General features: G+C 46.0%; 1 protein-coding gene across 1 annotated transcript in view; it reads right to left on the bottom strand.

Moving 5' to 3' along the window:
- The window catches only part of zfp64 (zinc finger protein 64 homolog (mouse)), a 66,848-nt gene extending 64,217 nt beyond the window's left edge, over nucleotides 1–2,631 (bottom strand). The window contains exon 1 of the mRNA XM_060835898.1: nucleotides 2,589–2,631. Within this exon, the coding sequence (XP_060691881.1) occupies nucleotides 2,589–2,631 (43 nt within the window). The remainder of the gene's footprint in view (nucleotides 1–2,588) is intronic.
- Between the last annotated feature and the right edge of the window lie 16,487 nt (nucleotides 2,632–19,118).

The following is a 19,118-nucleotide window of genomic DNA, read 5'->3' as shown; positions in this document are numbered from 1 at the left end:
AAAGAACTCCACAACTGGCTTCACCTATAGTTCACAATTTCTCTGAGGTCTCATTAGTCTTCTTATTAAACTCAATGGAAATAGTGGGTATCTAAGATGCCCCTCTCCACAATGACAGAATTGCTGCATATGGACTCGCTTATCCTGGAGCCATAAAATGCCACTGGATGAAAATGGGAGCAAGGATCCTGGAACCATGGCGCACCGCCATATTTAAGCCCCCCCACCCTGTTAAAAAATACTTTTGGACTGATCATGAACACAATGGCTAATAACCAACTTCCATTGCAGAACAAGCAAGATTCATCCACTGGCCCAGTGCTGTAATGACACTCAGAAGGGATTCCTGCATGTTCAGCTTACCAACACGTATGCTCAGACAGCTGCCATCAGTTAGTATTTGCATTTCCTCAGTTAGTGAAACAGTCCAAATGCAGCATGGTGTGGACAATGTCCAAGTTTGGGCTGGCAAGTAGCAAGTAATGTTAACAACACATAAGTGCCAGGCAATGACCATCTCCTCTAAGAGACGACCTAACCATCACTCCTTGACATTCAATGGCATTACCATCACTGCACCCCCAATGCAACCTCCCCCCCCCCCCCCCCCCCCCCCCCACTACTATCAACATCCTTGGGAATTACCATTGACCAGAAACTCAACTGGTCTCGCCATGTAAATCTAAATCAACAGGTTAGAGTCTAGGAACCGTGCAGTGAGTAATTTACCTCCTAACTCCCCAATGCCTATCCATCTACAGAGCACAAATTAGAACTGTGATATAATCCTCCCCACTGGATGATTAAAGTTCCAATGACACTCAAGTAGCTTGACACCATCCAGGACACACCAAACCAGCTCCATCAAGTGGCACATATCGACAAGCATTCACTCCCTCCACCGTTGATGCACTGTAGCAACATTATGTATCATCTACAAGCTGTACTGCAGAAATTCACTTTGGCCCCTTGAGAAGCAACTTCTCACCTATCACCACTACCATTTAGAAGGACAAAGGCAGTAGGTACATGGGAATATCACCTACTGCAGGTTCTCCTCCAAGACTGTTCTAGAAGGCAGCACACCACCACCTTCTCAAGGGCAGCTTGGGATGGGCAATAACTGATGGCCCAGTCAGCAAAGCATAAGTTCCATGAATGAATAAAAATCTATCCAGGTGGAGCTGTGTGCTTAGGAAAGTGACAGTAGAATCTATTCCACTTCCTTGAATCATCTGATGGAGGTATTGCTTGATTTAGCTTCTAAGAAACTTGACATAAATTATTCCAAGGCCGTCATGACCTCTACAGCCACTGGCAATGGCATTCTCACTTTGCACGGGGGACGCAGATCTGCTCACACGAGATACCACACCTTAATGAGCATCTCCTTAGCAAATTAATAATCTGGAATTAAGATTCTAATGATGACCATGAAACTATTGTTGATTGTTTGAAAAACCTATCAGGGAAGGAAATCTGCCACCCTCACCTGATCTGGCCTACATGTGACTCCAGACCCAAGTAATATGGTTGACTCTTAACAGCTCTCTGGATAATTAGGGATGGCAATAAATGCTGACTGAACTAGTAATTCCCACAGCCTGCAAACAAATTTTAAAAAAAGGAAAAGTCACATGTACTTCATTGCTGTACTCAGAAGAGGAAAGCTGCTTCCCAAAAAATCCAGGGTGGCTACAGCCCCTTTGATACACTGCCATCCTTCCTCCCTATTCATGCAGCACACCAAGCATATTAAAAATAGCAGCACCAAAAGCTGATAGCAAGTGTTCTATGCAGAATTCTTGAAGTGAGAACCAAGGCGTTCACCATGTACCATCCACATTCTATAGGTGTCACCAAAATTAAGTGACAGACTAAACCTCCAAGCATATGACTAACTCAGCATGAGACAGCAGAAATCCATCAGCCACTAGTCTTAAAATAGTGATGATCCTTCAAGACTGATGGAGGTATCCTTTCTGCTACTGTAGATACCTTCAGCTCCTTGTAGGTCATGAGAAGGCATTGACTGGAAGGTCATCAGGTGAGAATCAAACCAGTGTTACACAATACTCTCAATCTGCTTAGCCTGCACACTTCTGGTACATATTCAGTGATGCACCAAAAATGGTGCACCAGAAGCACGAGCACCAAAATTGGGGGAGGGTTACACAATTGAACTTTGTAACCTGAACCCATGCATTGAGAACAAGTCAGTGGGAAAGCAGCTGAAAGTATTGAGAGTCCAACAGTGCACTTTTAAATCTGAAACCTTTGAAATCCCTTGCATTTTAAGTGCAACTCTCTAAGTGCAAGGCCGTGACTTCTGAGGGCTTGGATTTGGAAGGGTGCCCTTGAATTGAGCGGGTGAGTGGATTTGGGGAGCCCCCTGACCTTGTCCATTTGACAGATACCTGGATGCCAGCCCTGGAACCTGAGTATGCTGCCTCCAGAGAGCCAGGCTCCCGGGGTGTTCACTACCCAGGTTCCGGGGCTGGCCTTGGCAGCAAGCGCTGCTGCGGGCCTGCACGCGGGCCCTGCCTCCGCCGCCCCAGCCCCTGCATACACACTGCGGGCATACTCACACGGCACCGGGGCGAAGCCATCGCTCTGTCCGCCCGCGTTCATAGCGCAGCGCCCGGCGGGCTCGACCGCTCTCCCCAGCACCACCCCCGCAACCACAGAAATAAATAAATGTTAATTGCAAACAAACTAGTGAGATGAAAGGCTGGGACTGAGCTATCCAGCGCGACGGAAGCGGCTGTGGGAGACTTCCGCCTGTCCCGGGGTAGAGAGAGAGAGAGAGAATCCAGCTGGAGGCTACTAGGGTCTACATTGTGGCATCTGCTTCATCCTGGATGTAGACTTGCACCCTGATGTCTTTCATCTCTTTCCCCTGCTGCCACAACTGTGTTTGTGGTTGGATTTAGCCCAGCCTCCTGTGTAACATTCATCCATTTTCATAGTAATCACATTTACTGCATAATTTTGCACATGTGTAAATGTCTCAATACAGCTACCCTTCAGGGTCTCACCAGCAAATCTTCCAAAAATCTAAACGGGGAATAAAGTGATCTCTCAATTTTTTAGAAATCTAGACTGCCTTAAGTTTTCAAGTAAAAAGTGAGGTCTGCAGATGCTGGAGATCAGAGCTGAAAATGTGTTGCTGGTTAAAGAGCAGCAGGTCAGGCAGCATCCAAGGAACAGGAAATTCGACGTTTCGGGCATAGCGTCGAATGTCCTGTTCCTTGGATGCTGCCTGACCTGCTGCGCTTTAACCAGCAACACATTTTCAGCTGCCTTAGTTTGCAGCCTCTCCTCCCCACCCCCTTCTCTTTAGCTGTAGCTCCCCCCCTCCCCCAAACCCCACATCCAGTCCTGAAGACGGGTTTTACCCAAAATGTTGGCTTTTCCATCTCCTGACACTCCATGGCTTGCTGTGTTCTTCCAGCCTCCTGTTTGTCTATGCTGCCTTATAATTGAAGCCATTCATTAGATTTTTAAGAACCGTAGGATCCCCACAATGTGGAAGCAGGCCATTCAGTCCACAACATCCCTCCAAATAGGGACTCCCCACCAATAATCCTCCCATGGTTAATCCACCTAGCCTGCACATCTTTGGACTGTGGGAGGAAACTGCAGCACCCAGATGAAAGACACAGGGAGAAAGTGTAAACTCCATGCTGACAGTCACACAAGGGTAGTATCAAACCCATTCCATTGGCCCTGTGAGGCAGCGGTGCTAAATACTGAGCCACCGTGTCAGCCATGTTTTGACCAAGAATACTGTATATGTGAGAATGTTGTTAAAAAAATAAAAGTTTGCTCCTATCACTTCTTTAAATCGGGATTAGTGGTGCTGGAAAAGCACAGCAGTTCAGGCAGCATCTAAGGAGCAGTAAAATCGATGTTTGGGCAAAAGCCCTTCATCAGGAATCTGCAGTCATTGTTTTTACTTCTTTAAATCTGTCTGTGTGCATCTGTGTTGTGATTAGTGATCTTAATTCCAGACTGCTTTTTGTTTGTTTAAACATAGAAAAAGCAAAGGAAAAGAACAAGTTAGGAGATTTTTGAACTCCAAATGTGACCATGTGGACCATTATGGGCAGCTAAGTGCTGGAGAGCTGGATGAATTGGGATAGACAGCATGCAACCAGGCAAGAGTTGTCCCCCAGTGTTAGATCACAGAGGATTAAATGACCATTATCAGCAGCAGACTTCAGTTGTGCGTAATGTCCAAGATTGCTGTCTCAGGTGCTATCTTTTCCTGGGAAAATCGCCATGCATTGCAGAGGACAGAAACCAGTCTGGAATTATTCAAACAGGGAATTATAGGAGGATTTCCAGAAGAGAAGTGGAATTTACCAGGTATGCCCTTTCCACAAAAAGCAGGACAAACCCAATCCTCCTAATTACTATCCTACCAGTCTTGTTTGACCATGAAACTTGTGAAAGATTTTGTTAACAATGCTATCAATAGCCGCTAGTAAAAAATGAGGTCTGCAGACGCTGGAGATCACAGCTGAAAATGTGTTGCTGGTTAAAGCACAGCAGGTTAGGCCTTCCTGATGAAGGGCTTATGCCCGAAACGTCGAATTTCCTATTCCTTGGATGCTGCCTAACCTGCTGTGCTTTAACCAGCAACACATTTTCAGCTATCAATAGCGTCTAACCAACATTAACATATTCACCAGTTGTGAGTATTTTTAATTAGAATCATTCAGATTCAGACCTCATTACAGTCTTAATCCAAATATGAAAAGGTGAGTTGAATTTCAACATTGAGGTGAGAGTCATTCCCCTTGACAGTAAGGCAGCATTTGATTAAGCGTGGTATCAAGGAGGCCTTGTAAAATTAAGGACAATGGGAATCTGGAGAAAAGCTCTGTAAAGGGTAAAATTATCCTTGGAAAAAAAGATGGCTATGATTATTGGAAGCCACTGATCTTAACCCTAGGACATTGCTTCAGAGATTCTTCTGGACTGTCCATCATATTCAGCTCCTTCATCAGTGAACTTCCTACAAACATTGGTTCAGAATGGGGATTTTAATGCAAGGGTTGAACAACGTTCTGCACCATTTGCTATTCCTCAGATACTGAAGCAATCCATGTTCAAATGCAACAAGATCTGGACAGTATTCAGGCTTGGACTGAAAAGTAGCAGTATCATTCATGCTAGGCAGTAATCATTCCAATAAGAAATAACTATGCCCAGCAGCATTCAATGACATAACCATAAATGGAATTACCACTGTCAACATTCTGGGGTTACCACCAGCCAGAAACTGAACCTGACTCACCACATTGACTATAAAAGCAGATCAGAGGCTAGGAATCCTGTAGTGAGTAACTCACCTTTTGACTGCCCAAAGCTTGTCCACCATATACAAGGTACAAGAATGTGATGGAATACTCTCCACTTGCCTGGATGGGTGCGGCTGCAAAAACAGTCAAGAAGCTTGACACCATCTAGGACAAAGCACCCCACTTAATTGGCATCACGTCCACAAACATTCAGTCCCTCCCCCACTGATGCTCTGTCACAACAGTATGTATCATCTAATAGATGCACTGCATAAATTTATATTTCAAATCCATGAGGGCTGTTTTCCCTGGAGCGTCAGAGGCTGAGGGATGACCTTATAGAGGTTTATAAAATCGTGAGGGGCATGGATAGAGTAAATATACAAGGTATTTTCCCTGGGGTGGGGGAGTCCAGAACTAGAGGGCATAGATTTAGAGCAAGAGGGGAAAGATATAAAAGAGACCTAAGGGGCAACTTTTTCATACAGAGAGTGGTACATGTGTGGAATGAGCTGCCAGAGGAAGTGGTGGAGGCTGGTACATTTGCAACATTTAAAAGGCATCTGGATGGGTATATGAATAGGAAGGGTTTGGAGGGATATGGGCCAGGTGCTGGCAGGTGGGACTAGATTGGGTTGGGATATCTGGTCAGCATGGACGAGTTGGACCGAAGGGTCTATTTCCATGCTGTATATCTCTATGACTCTATGACCACTTCCATCAGAAATACAAAGGCAGTGGATACATGGCAACACTGCCAAGTGCATGTTCCTCTCTAACCACTGTGTCTTGGAAATATATTACGGTTTCTTTGGTGTCACTGGGTCAAAATTCTGAAACTCCTTCCTGAACAATATTGTGGATCTACCTACAGCACATGGACTGCAGCAGTTCAAGAGGGCAGTTGACCACCAAATTTTCAAGGTTATCTCGGGATAGACAATAAATGCTGGCCTAGCCAATGGTGCACATGTCACATGAGTGAATATTTTAAAAAGTTGATCCATAATTCCTGAGAAACGAAGATTTCTATGGCTGCATGTAGTGAAACCTGGATGACATTCAGGCTTTGGTGACAAATGGAAAGTAGCATTCACATACAAGTACCAAGTGATGATCATTTCCAACAAGAAAGAATAAAACTACCTCTCCTTCACATTCAGCCGCTTTACCATCATTGAATTTCCCATAATCTTATGGTAACCATTGACAGGAACCTTAACTGGGCTAGCCATATAGATGCAGTGGCTACAAGAGCTGGTCAAATGCTGTGTGTTCTCTGGCAATTGATTCATCTCCTGATACCCTAATACTTTTCAAGGTGTTCAAGACACAATTCAGGAGAGTAATGGAATGCCATACACCTGCCTAGATAAGTCTAGTTCCAAATATCCAAGAATTGACACCATCCAGGATAAAGTACCTCAAGGGATTGGCATGCAATCAACAAACTTAATCATTAATTTCCTACACCACTGGCTCACTGAAGCTGCAGCATGGAACCAACTACAACATGCATTGCAAAAATTCGCTGTGGCTTCTTCAACAGCACATTCCAAAGCTGTAATCTCTACTGACTGCAAGGACAAGGGCAAGAGATACATAAAAACTCTATGATCTGCACTAAACCTAAACTGAGTAAGATAACTCATAGGCCGGTATCTAGGAGAGTGCACAGCAGGAAAGTCCACCTACATCTGGTTTGAAACAGTTAACTTGATTAGCAACAACCAAATCAGAACCAGTCAAAATAAAAGTTGGGTTAAATGGTCACCTGGTTCTAATTGAGGTCAATATTGCCCTGGCTGTTTCAATGATTGTAGACCTAGTCTTAATAAAATTCGCTTTGGCCTCCAACCCTTAATTTGTGTCTAGACAAAGAACCTATACTGGGGGTCCTTTATAGATTGAGGGTACAACTTCGGTTTCAGTCTCTTATGAGAAGCAGCTGGGATCAGTCAGCACTCTTATTCAATACATAAGAAACAAACAACAGGCAAAAGTAGCCATTGGGCCACTTCAAACTGATGCTGGAAGCCTAGAGATGGGAGATAAGGAAATAGCAGGAGAACTTAACAAGTACTTTGCGTCAGTCTTCACAGTGGAAGACATGAGTAATATCCCAACAATTAAAGGGAGTCAGGGGGCTGAGTTGAGTATGGTTGCCATTACAAAAGAGAAAGTGCTCGAAAAGCTAAAAGGTCTTAAAATTGACAAATCTCCCCTGGCCCCGATGGGATACATCCTAGAGTTCTGAGAGAGGTGGTTGAGGAAATAACGGAGGCATTGGTTGAGATCTTTCAAAAGTCACTGGAGTCAGGGAAAGTCCCGGATGATTGGAAGATCGTTGTTGTAACCCCCTTGTTCAAGAAAGAATCTAGACAAAAGATGGAAAATTATAGGCCAATTAGCCTAACCTCGGTTGTTGGTAAAATTCTAGAATCCATCATTAAGGATGAGGTTTCTAAATTCTTGGAAGAGCAGAGTCTGATTAGAACAAGTCAACATAGATTTAGTAAGGGGAGGTCATGCCTGACAAACCTGTTGGAATTCTTTGAAGAGGTGACAAGTAGTTTAGACCAGGGAAACCCAGTGGATGTGGTCTATCTAGACTTCCAAAAGGCCTTTGATAAGGTGCCACATGGGAGGCTGCTGAGCAAGGTGAGGGCCCATGGTGTTCGAGGTGAGCTACTGGTATGGATTGAGGATTAGCTGTCTGACAGAAGGCAGAGAGTTGGGATAAAAGGTTCTTTTTCGGAATGGCGGGTGGTGACAAGTGGTATCCCGCAGGGTTCAGTGTTTGGTCTGCAGCTGTTCACGTTATATATTAATGATGTGGATGAAGGGACTGGGGGGCATTCTAGCGAGGTTTGCCGATAATACGAAGTTAGGTGGACAGGCAGGTAATACTGAGGAAGTGGGGAGGCTGCAGAAGGATCCAGACAGTTTGGGAGAGTGGTCCAGGAAATGGCTGATGGAATTCAATGCGAGCAAATGCGAGGTTTTGCACTTTGGAAAAAAGAATACAAGCACAGACTACTTTCTAAACTGTGAGAAAATTCGTAAAGCCAAAGTACAAAGGGATCTGGGAGTGCTAGTCGAGGATTCTCTAAAGGTAAACATGCAGGTTGAGTCCGTGATTAAGAAAGCGAATGCAATGTTGTCATTTATCTCAAGAGGGTTGGAATATAAAAGCACCATTGTGCTACTGAGGCTGTATAAAGCTCTGGTTAGGCCCCACTTGGAGTACTGTGTCCAGTTTTGGTCCCCACACCTCAGGAAGGACATACTGGCACTGGAGCGAGTCCAGCGGAGATTCACACAGATGATCCCTGGAATGGTTGGTCAAACATATGAGGAACGGCTGAGGATCCTGGGATTGTATTCATTGGAGTTTAGAAGATTAAGGGGAGATCTAATAGAAACTTACAAGATAATACATGGCTTGGATAGGGTGGACGCTAGGAAATTGTTTCCGTTAGGCGAGGAGACTAGGACCCGTGGACACAGCCTTAGAATTAGAGGGGGTAAATTCAGAACAGAAATGCGGAGACATTTCTTTAGCCAGAGAGAGGTGGGACTGTGGAATTCATTGCCGCAGAGTGCAGTGGAGGCCGGGACGCTAAATGTCTTCAAGGCAGAGATTGATAAATTCTTGATGTCATAAGGAATTAAGAGCCACGGGGAGAATGCGAGTAAGTGGAGTTGAAATGCCCATCAGCCATGATTGAATGGCGGAGTGGACTTGATGGGCTGAACGGCCTTATTTCCACTCCTATGTCTTATGGTCTTATTATGGTAAAAGACTCGAGCCAAAGCATCATGGTGCGAAACTGAGAGAGAAAGATTTGCCTATTCAACATTTGAGATTAGAAAGTGGCTGTCTGAGTAAAGTCCTAATTAAATATCTGGATGTTTTTCAGTAAGGGCTAGGGACTAACAAAGAAGCCAAGGCCACCATGCATTTTGACCAGGATGCAATTCCACGATTCTGCAAGGCCTGCCCAGTGCCATTTTCCTTACAGGCAAAAGTAGGGGCAAACTTCAGGTGGCTGGAAAGCAAAGGATTCATCAAACCAGTACAGTTTGTAGAGTGGGCAGGTCACACTAATTATGGAGCCTGACAGGTCCGTTCTCCTTTGTGCAGATTTTAAACAAATGGTAAACCTCGATTGGCAACTGGGTAAAGGGCATAGGCTTAAGGCAAGATGGGAAAGATTTAAAAGGGACCTGAGTGGAAAGGGTAGTGTGCGTATTGAATGAGCTGCCAGAAGAAGTAGTCCAGGCTGGTACAATTACAACATTTTAAAAGCATCTGGACGGGTATATGAATAGGAAGAGTTTAGATGGATATGGGCCAAATGCTGGCAAATGGGACTAGATTAATTTAGGATATCTAGTCAGCATGGACATGTTGGACTGAAGGGTCTGCTTCTGTGCTGTACATCACTTAATATAAATTCTCCAATTGGGGCTGTTAAACAGGCCCAATCAGGGAGCCCTGCCTGACAGGTCTCTCACTGTGTCTCACACCTGCACACACACACCATGGAAAAAAAATTAAACCGGAGATTTGAGAAGGGCACTGCTTGTCACTGGCCACTCGGGTGTTTTCCCTAAAAAAAAGAGAAAAAAAAATCAACAGGGAATAAAGGCACTGCTTGTCACTGGCCACTCGGGTGTTTTCCTATTTTTCCTGGTGGTGGAAATTGAATAAAGATTTGTACACCTTGTGTCTCTCACTGTGTCTCACACCTGCACACACACACCATGGGTGCTGGGGATAAACATAATAAGCACTACCGCAGTTAGGTGGTAGTGTGGGGGAAATAATATAAACAGAAGTGTAAAAAAAAAGAAAAAGATAAAAAAACTGGAGTATCTCCCCTTCACTGTTTTGATCACACAGAAAAAAAAAATAAACAGGAATGTAAAGGATAAACAGGGGATGGTGAAGGGCACTGCTTGTCACAGGCCACTCGGGTGTTTTCCTACTTTTCCTGGTGGTGGAAATTGAATAAAGATTTGTACACCTTGTCTCTCACTGTGTCTCACACCTGCGCACACACACACCATGGGTGCTGGGGGAATAATAAGCACGACCATAATTAGGTGGTAGTGTGGGGGGAAAGAAAAAAGAAACAGGGGTGTCGGAAAAAAAAATAAAAAAAAGAAAAAATAAATAAACAGGGGATGGTGAAGGGCACTGCTTGTCACAGGCCACTCGGGTGTTTTCCTACTTTTCCTGGTGGTGGAAATTGAAAAAAAAATAACAGGAATGTAATCGGGACGGGCTGTCCTAGAGGTGGTCGAAAGGTGTCAGAGCAGCCGAGAGCCAGAAGGCACATAGGGGCGGCTGAGATCCGGAAGGCTTGTGGGCTACATTACACGCTGTCGTCCCAGTGAAGGGGACGGGCTGCCCTAGAGGTGGTCGAAAGGTGTGCTAGGATAGCCCACTGGTCGGAGGCGCAACAGGGTGGGTGAGAGCCCAATGGTACGTAGGGGCAGACCGAGAGCCAGAAGGCGGGTAGCCGTCCTCAGCGCTGTCACCCCGGGCAGGTACCGGGGTGGGCTGCCCCAGAGGTGGTCGAAAGGTGATGAGGGTGGTTAGTGAAGCCGGAAGGTGGGTAGGCCATCCTGACCGCTGTCACCCCGGGTGGGTACCAGGGCGGGCTGTCCTAGAGGTGGTTGAAAGGTGTGTGAGGGCGGACCGAGAACTGGAAGGGGCACGGGGTGGACCGAGAACTGGAATGTGGGTAGGGGCGGGCTGCCTTATTGTGGCCGAAAGGTGGGAGGGGTGGGGGCTTGCTGGGTCTGTATTGTCCGCACTTCTGTATGTAACCGTATTGTTTAATGTACAAATGTCATTGTCACTGTCTTGTCATGTGTGGAACTGGGATTTGAGGTTTGCCCTCATCTCCCTGTAAAATAGTCGAACGGTAGGGTTTGGGGCCTAGCTTTGCTGCTCCTCTCCCTTGTAAAATTGCTGTCTCTTGTACAGCTGTAAATGTTTATTGTAAACTGTTTTGTAATTTGTTGAATAAAATAACATAAAACAGGAAAAAAAAATAAACAGGAATGTTACTGGGGCGGGCTGTCCTAGAGGTGGCCGGAAGGTGTTGAGGTTGACGCCGGAAGGTGGGTAGGCCGTCCTGACCGCTGTCACCCCGGGCGGGTGCCAGGGCAGGCTGTCCTAGAGGTGGTCGAAAGGTGTGTCAAGGCGGACCGAGAACTGGAAGGGGCATAGGCTGGACTGAGAGCTGGAAGGTGGGTAGGGGCGGGCTGCCTTAGAGTGGTCGGAGGGTGGGAGGGGCGGGGGCTTGCTGTGTCTGTATTGTCTGCACTTTTGTATGTAACAGTATTGTCTAATGTACAAATGTCATTGCTGATGTCTCTTTATATTTTTATATGTGAAACTGGGATTTGAAGTTTGTCCTCATGTCCCTGGAAACTGTTGTACGGTAGGGTTTGGGGCCTGGCTTTGCTGCTCCTCTCCCTTGTAAAATTGCTGTCTCTTGTGTACAGCTGTAAATGTAACCTTGTTGTAAACTGTTTTTGTAATTTGTTTAATAACACAAAAAAAACCAGGAATGTTACTGGGGTAGGCTGTCCTAGAATTTGGCCGGAAGGTGTGCCAGGATAGCCCACTGGCCGGACGGCACATCGGGGTGAGTGAGAGCCCAATGGTATGCAGGGGCAGACCGAGAGCCAGAAGGCGGGTAGCCATCCTCAACGCTGTCACCCCGGGCAGGTACCGGGGCGGGCTGCCCTAGAGGTGGTCGAAAGATGCTAAGGGTGGTTAGTGAAGGTGGAAGGTGGGTAGGCCATCCTGACTGCTGTCACCCTGGGCAGGTACCGGGGCGGGCTGTCCTAGAGGTGGTCGAAAGGTGTGTCAGGGCGGACCGAGAACTGGAAGGGGCATGAGGTGGACCGAGAGCCCAAAGGTGTATAGGGGCGTGCTGCCTTATAGTGGTCGGAAGGTGGGAGGGACGGGGGCTTGCTGGGTCTGCATTGTATGCACTGTTTATGTAACTGGATTAGCTTTTTATGTACAAATGTCATTGTCGCTGTCTTTTATATGTGAAACTGGGATTTGAGGTTTGTCCTCATTTCCCTGTAAACTGGTTGAACGGTAGGGTTTGGGACCTAGCTTTGCTGCTCCTCTCCCTTGTAAAATTGCTGTTGTATACAGCTGTTAATGTTAACTGTTTTTTGTAACCTATTTTGTAATGTTTTAATAAAAAACAATAAAAAAAACAAAAAATAAACAGGAATGTTGAACAGGAGTGTCAGACATCGTGTTCAGCCTGAGCGCTGGCTCTGAGAGAGCTGAATCATTGTCAAGAACTCTCATGTGTAAATAAAGGGCGACTTAGTGACGGAATACCAGCCTCTGTGGAGTTATTTTTAAAAAATAAATAAATAAACAGGAATGTAGGGCAGCGATAGACGTCCGGTACGTGGCCACTGCCATCCGACGCCTTAAAACGGCAGTGCTCGGACCCGACGTAGTGCACCAGTTGGAGGATGCTCAGGTGTGCAGCGGGATCCCATCTGCGCACACCCCAGCCTGGACGGAATTTCACATTGGTCCCAAGGTCCCGTACTTCCCGCAGGAGCCTGTGCCCCACTACCTGAGTCGCCTCCGGAATTTTAATTCTTTCCCTATCAAGGACGTAAAAAGGCGGGCCCTGTATCGACTGCTGCTGCACACCATCCACCTCTTCTCCCTCGTCCACCTCTTCTCCCTCGTCCACCATCCGCACACGCCTTGGCGTGCCCATTTGCCACCGGGCGGTGGGGATCCCCAGTGGATGGCTCTCTATGTGGGAGTCCTCCCCCTTTCTCTCGGGGATCTAGGGTGGAGAGTGCTGCATGCAGCAGTCCCCTGCAACCGTAGATTGCGGTGGTTCACGGACTCCCAGCCCAACTGCTTGTTCTGTGGCGCTGTGGAGTCCGTGGACCACGTGTATATTGGGTGTGGGCATTTGCACTCCCTTTTTGATTTTCTTAAAAATTTCCTCCTCTGCTTTTGGTTGCACTTCAGTCCCACGCTCCTGATCTTCGGGCACCCGGTGCGGAGGACGGAGGGCGGAGGGCAGGTCTGAAGGCCTCCTCATGGGTCTGCTCCTGGGCCTGGCCAAACTGGCCATAAACAGGTCCAGGCAGCAGGCCGTGGAGGGGATCATTAGGGCTGACTGACTGCCCCTTTTCCGCGGTTATGTTAGAGCCCGGGTGTCCTTGAAGAAGGAGCACGCGGTGTCTACCGACACCCTGGAGTTGTTCAGGGAGAGGTGGGTGCCCGGGAGTGGAGTGTATTATTTCCCCCTCCAACTCTATTTTGATTTAATCCCTGCCCTACCCTTCACTGTTTGATCACACAGCATTGCCCTTTGATGTGAAGGACACTGCTTGTCACTGGCTACCCGGGTGTTTCCTTTCTTCCTGGTGATGGAAACTGAATAAAGATTCATGCACCTTGTGTCTTTCACTGTGTCTCACACCCGCACACACACAACATGGGTGCTGGGGGAAAAATAAGCACTACCGCAGTCAGGCGGTAGCGTGGGGGCAATAAAAAAAACAAAAAAAAAGACAAAACAAAAAATATTTAAAAACCAGGAATGTCTCCTTCAGTCCCATGCTCTGACATTTGGGTACCCAGCCGGTGGATAGGTCTGAAGACCTCCTCATGGGTCTGCTCCTGGGCCTGGCCAAACTGACCATAAACAGGTCCAGGCAGCGGGCCGTGGAGGGGGTCGTGAGGGCCGACTGCCTGCCCCTCTTCCGCAGTTATGTTCAAGCCCAGGTATCCTTGGAGAAGGAACACGCGGTATCCACCAACACCCTGGCGTTGTTCAGGGAGAGGTGGGTGCCGCAGGGAGTGGAGCGTATTATTTCCCCCTTTTTTTTGGATTAGTGGTGCTGGAAGAGCACAGCAGTTCAGGCAGCATCCGAGGAGCAGCAAAATCGATGTTTCGGGCAAAAGCCCTTCTACAACCCACCCTCCCATCCTGGAACCTTCCCTGCCACCGCAGGAACTGCAAAACCTGCGCCCACACCTCCTCCCTCACCTCCATCAAAGGCCCTAAAGGAGCCTTCCACATCCATCAATGTTTTACCTGCACATCCACTAATATCATTTATTGCATCCGTTGCTCCCAATGTGATCTCCTCTACATTGGGGAGACTGGGCGTCTCCTAGCAGAGCGCTTTAGGGAACATCTCTGGGATACCTGCACCTATCAACCACACCACCCTGTGGCCCAACATTTCAACTCCCCCTCCCACTCTGCTGAGGACATGGAGGTCCTGGGCCTCCTTCACCACTGCTCCCTCACTACCAGACGCCTGGAGGAAGAACGCCTCATCTTCCGCCTTGGAACACTTCAACCCCAGGGCATCAATGTGGACTTCAATAGTTTCCTCATTTCCCCTTCCCCCACCTCACCCTAGTTCCAAACTTCCAGCTCAGCACTGTCCCCAAGAATTGTCCTACCTCCTTATCTTCTTTTCCACCTACCCACTCCACCCTCCTCCCTGACCTATCATCTTCATCCCCTCCCCCACTAACCTATTGTACTCTATGCTACTTTCTCCCCACCCCCACCCTCCTCTAGCTTATCTCTCCACGCTTCAGGCTCTCTGCCTTTATTCCTGATGAAGGGCTTTTGCCCGAAGCATCAATTTTGCTGCTCCTCGGATGCTGCCTGAACTGCTGTGCTCTTCCAGCACCACTAATCCAAAATCTGGTTTCCAGCATCTGCAGTCATTGTTTTTACCCTGTATTATTTCCCCCTCCAACTCGGGTGTTTCCTTTCTTCCTGGTGGTGGAATATAAATAAAGATTTTCAGACTTGTTGTTTTTCACTGTGTCCAACACCTGTACACACACAGAAAAGAATTTTGTTCATTCTGAAAGCTGGCTCTAAGGAAGCTGGATCAGTGACAAGAACTCTCCATTTGTAAATAAAGGGTGACTTGGTGATAGGATACTGGCCCCTGTGGAGTTAGTTCATCATCAACACTCTCAAATCTTCTTCTCAAACTTCTATAATCTCTCTCTCAACTTTCAGAAACCTTCTTAAAATTTATCCTTTTGCATATAATATTTTCTGATACATCCTCTAGCTTGCTGTTCAGTGTCAAATACCCCTCCTGTAAAGTTCTTTGGGAAATTCCATTATGTAAACATATTATATAAATGTATGTTGCTGTAGCGTAAGTTTTCTAGGTAATTATGTGTCATTTCCATATCTCAGAATAACCTAGTAAATCATGTGTACGGTGTAAAAATTTCCTGGAAATGGTTACAGAAACTGAACAAAGTGAATGAACCATCTTTTTACTGGGAGTATCTTATGCACAGGCAAATCCCAATGGCTGAATTTTCATTCTGAGGTCAGGATCCCAATGGTTGGAACATATCCATGTCCTAACAGTGGGACACTTCAGCATTAGTAATCCATCACAAACTTCTAAATGTTCATAGCAATGTGTCATAAAATAGGCTGCAACCCTAAATTATTACATGACAATGTTAGTTCTTAATTTGAAAATGTGTTGTTTTTTTCTAAAGAGGACTGCTACAGAGTCAAAATAACCGATGTGCAATGTCATTGGTTTGCTGGCAAGACTCCAGTGCAGCAGTGATGGAATGTAATACATTAAGATGTCAAATAAACTTCAAGCAGCAAGACAGCAACTAGAGATAATAAGGTGGCTGTCTATCCGAAACCAACACACCCTACCCTTCTGTCCCAACTGTCGGTAGACAGCAATTTCTTGCAAATATTTTTGGTGGTTTGCCCTTCCAGGAATACACAACCACAGATTAAAAGCAAGAATCAACATTAGAGTGTGTTTTATTATGCTGCTGTGGACTACGATGCATCTAGATGTGGTAGAACAGCCAATAGGCATCTCTGCACCACAGCAAACAAAGGAAGAATAACTGTCACTCCAAAACAGTTTTTAAAAAGTCAGGTAAGAAGGAACTTCAACCAGCCTACAAGGGTAAGAACCCAAAATTTACTGGTTGACCATCAAGATCAATGCTACTAGTGCCACCCAATCACAGATGCATTTTTGTTGTATCTTCTCTTCATGACCAATTCAAACACAGGTCCATATATTTTTTTTAAAAAACTATCATGTTTTAGACACACCTCTTATTTTTAACCTGTGTGCCTGTGTTGGCCATTTAGTTCATAAGTTTCAGGAGGCAAAGGAAGATCTTTCATTGTCTCTTCAAGTGAGTAATACAGTGGTTAAAGTGATCAATTATTGGTCCGTATCACTGCACAGGAAACTTACCGGGAAAATGCACAAGGTTTACTCACCTTGGCCTCAGGAAAGTACCACTGATTATGAGGCAGTAAAAAAGCCTATCTTAAGAGTTTACCTTTAGAAATTCTACACTCTCAAGGAATGGTTCATCCACAAGTACTTGTCATTCGAAGGGTTTAAGCACTTGCTTTTGCAAAGTGGGCATGGACACGTAAGATATAGATCACTTTTTAAAGTTTTTGTTCAATAATTCTGATTAAGGAGTTTAGAATCTCCATTGCCTTCCAATAAGAATTCACATCAAAGAAACAGAGAGTGATCAGGTCAAGACAGAGAACCACACTGGCTGATGGTAATGACTGATCAATAGACCCCTCTTCCAGAAGAAACCCTTCCCCATCCACTCCCAATCAACAAGGCACAGCAGTGGGGAGAATTAATTTATTGAAGGTAACTGTACTCAGCAGGTGGCAAGTAAAGACAACCACAGGAGCCAGGCACCAGTTCTATTTGATGTGATCTCACTATAATAGAGTCTTTCACACATGCTCAGTAGCTAATATTAGAGTAAAGAACAATTTCCTTTAATCCACAAGGTCAACCGTTATTTGGCATTGAGCTAAGTTCAGGTCTTGGGCAGGAACCAGACATGAGTGGATACATTAAGTGGTAAATGACAGCCAATGCATTTAGCAATGGATGAATGGGAAGGGCAGAGGAGTAGTAGTCCTTCTATCCAGTCAAAAGAACAGCTCCAATGCAGATTGGGCTGGAGATGCTCTTGGCTGCTCCTTGCTCCTGTCAAAATTTCATTCTCCCCATGAAGGCCAAGCCTCTCTGCTCTAGTGATGACTGCTTTGTAACACTCCAAGAGCAACTACATTTCACTCTCCCCTTTAATACAACCTAGTCAGGAGCATTATCCAATCCCAACAGCGATGCTGAAACATCAAATAGAACACATAGAACCCCCACTGTGTGGAACCAGGCCATTTGGCCCAACAAGTCCACATCAACCCTCTGAAGAGCAACCCACCCAGACCCATTCCCCTACTCTATGATCCTCCTGCTTGCCATTTGAAAATTGTTCATTGTTATTCTCTGTAGTCTTAAACAATTACCAAGATGGCGGTGGAGTAGCAGGGCTGCATTCAAGTTCCTGAACTTGTTCACTCCCATCTGCTTTTCTTGATTTTGTTTTCTTTCTTCCCTATTCCTCAAAGTCTTTCACTTCAGTGAGCCATTGGTGATGGGCTCTATAAAACCATGTTCCAGGACCTGGCGACCAGAGGTTGTGAGCAGGTTGTGCTTGAGTATGATCAGGATCTGGCGAGGAATCCAGCAAGTGCAGGCTACGAGCAGGTCATTTCCAAGCATATTCCAAGATCTTGCAATTGGATGCAGAGAGTAGGCCTTCCCTGAGCATGTTCCAGGATCCAATGAGGGATCCAGCAATTGGAGCCGGAGACCAAGTCCTGCCTGACCATGAACTGGGATCCAGCGATTGGAGGAGGAGAGCAGGCCCCACCTGAGCATGAACCGGGGTCTGGTGAGGGATCCAGCAATAATGGGCGGAGTGCAGGCCCCACCTGACTATGAACTAGGATCCAGCGAGGGATCCAGCAATCGGGGGCGGAGAGCAAGCCGTGCCTGAGCATGAACCGGGATCTGGCGAGGGATCCAGTGATTGGAGGCAGAGGGCAGGTCGTGCCTGAGCATGAACCAGGATCCAGCGAGTTCCTATTTCTAAGCAAGAAGGTCCACATTCAAGTCCGACCTGCTCAGTAGTATGTCATAACAAACCAGAACAGGTTGTTTAGAATAACAAAAATTAAAAAGGGAGTTGAAATCCAGTTCACTGGCTCTAATCCCCAGAGCACCAGAAACACATGTGTATCTAGGAGACTGGGGTCAGGAATTTATAGCTCACTGGCAACAGTCAAATCTAAAGATCAGATTTTGTTGATTGCATTTGATGAGTAAATAAAACAAGCCTACTCTGTGGACGGCAGTCTGGTTCATTACGCCTTTGGTAATGACGCTGGCAATAATTTCACAAACTTCTCTTGGCAAAGAGATTTGCTGATAATAGAATTTACTGGAAAGAACTCAGTGACTCTATTTTGACCTGACTGAACGTCTCCTAAACCTATAAATCCACTTTATCTTCCCATAGAAAACCAATCAAAGCTCACGGGGACTTCTGTTGCCATTTATTAAATAGCATATGGCGCTGAATTAATACCTTTATGAATCATCAAATTCTACACATTGTTTATGATTAAATCTAAATAAAGCATTATGGGCTTTAGATCAGGCAACTTCAAAATTGATTGTGGGGATTGCAAACACACAATTCAACTAAGTTCATTCACCATGCTGCATGTTAAATTTGTACTACTGTCAGTTCAAAATGATTGCTTTGTGCTGCCACATTATATACATCATTCATTTGCTGCATACATCAGAAGCTGGATCACCAAAGTGAGTGGTTAGCCCTGCTTCCAGACAGCCTGCAGT

The sequence above is a fragment of the Hemiscyllium ocellatum genome, chromosome 15, assembly GCF_020745735.1.
Source record: "Hemiscyllium ocellatum isolate sHemOce1 chromosome 15, sHemOce1.pat.X.cur, whole genome shotgun sequence".
NCBI lineage: Eukaryota > Metazoa > Chordata > Chondrichthyes > Orectolobiformes > Hemiscylliidae > Hemiscyllium > Hemiscyllium ocellatum.
The sequence above is the reverse complement of the archived record's forward strand: the minus strand, read 5'-3'. Positions and strand labels throughout refer to the sequence as shown.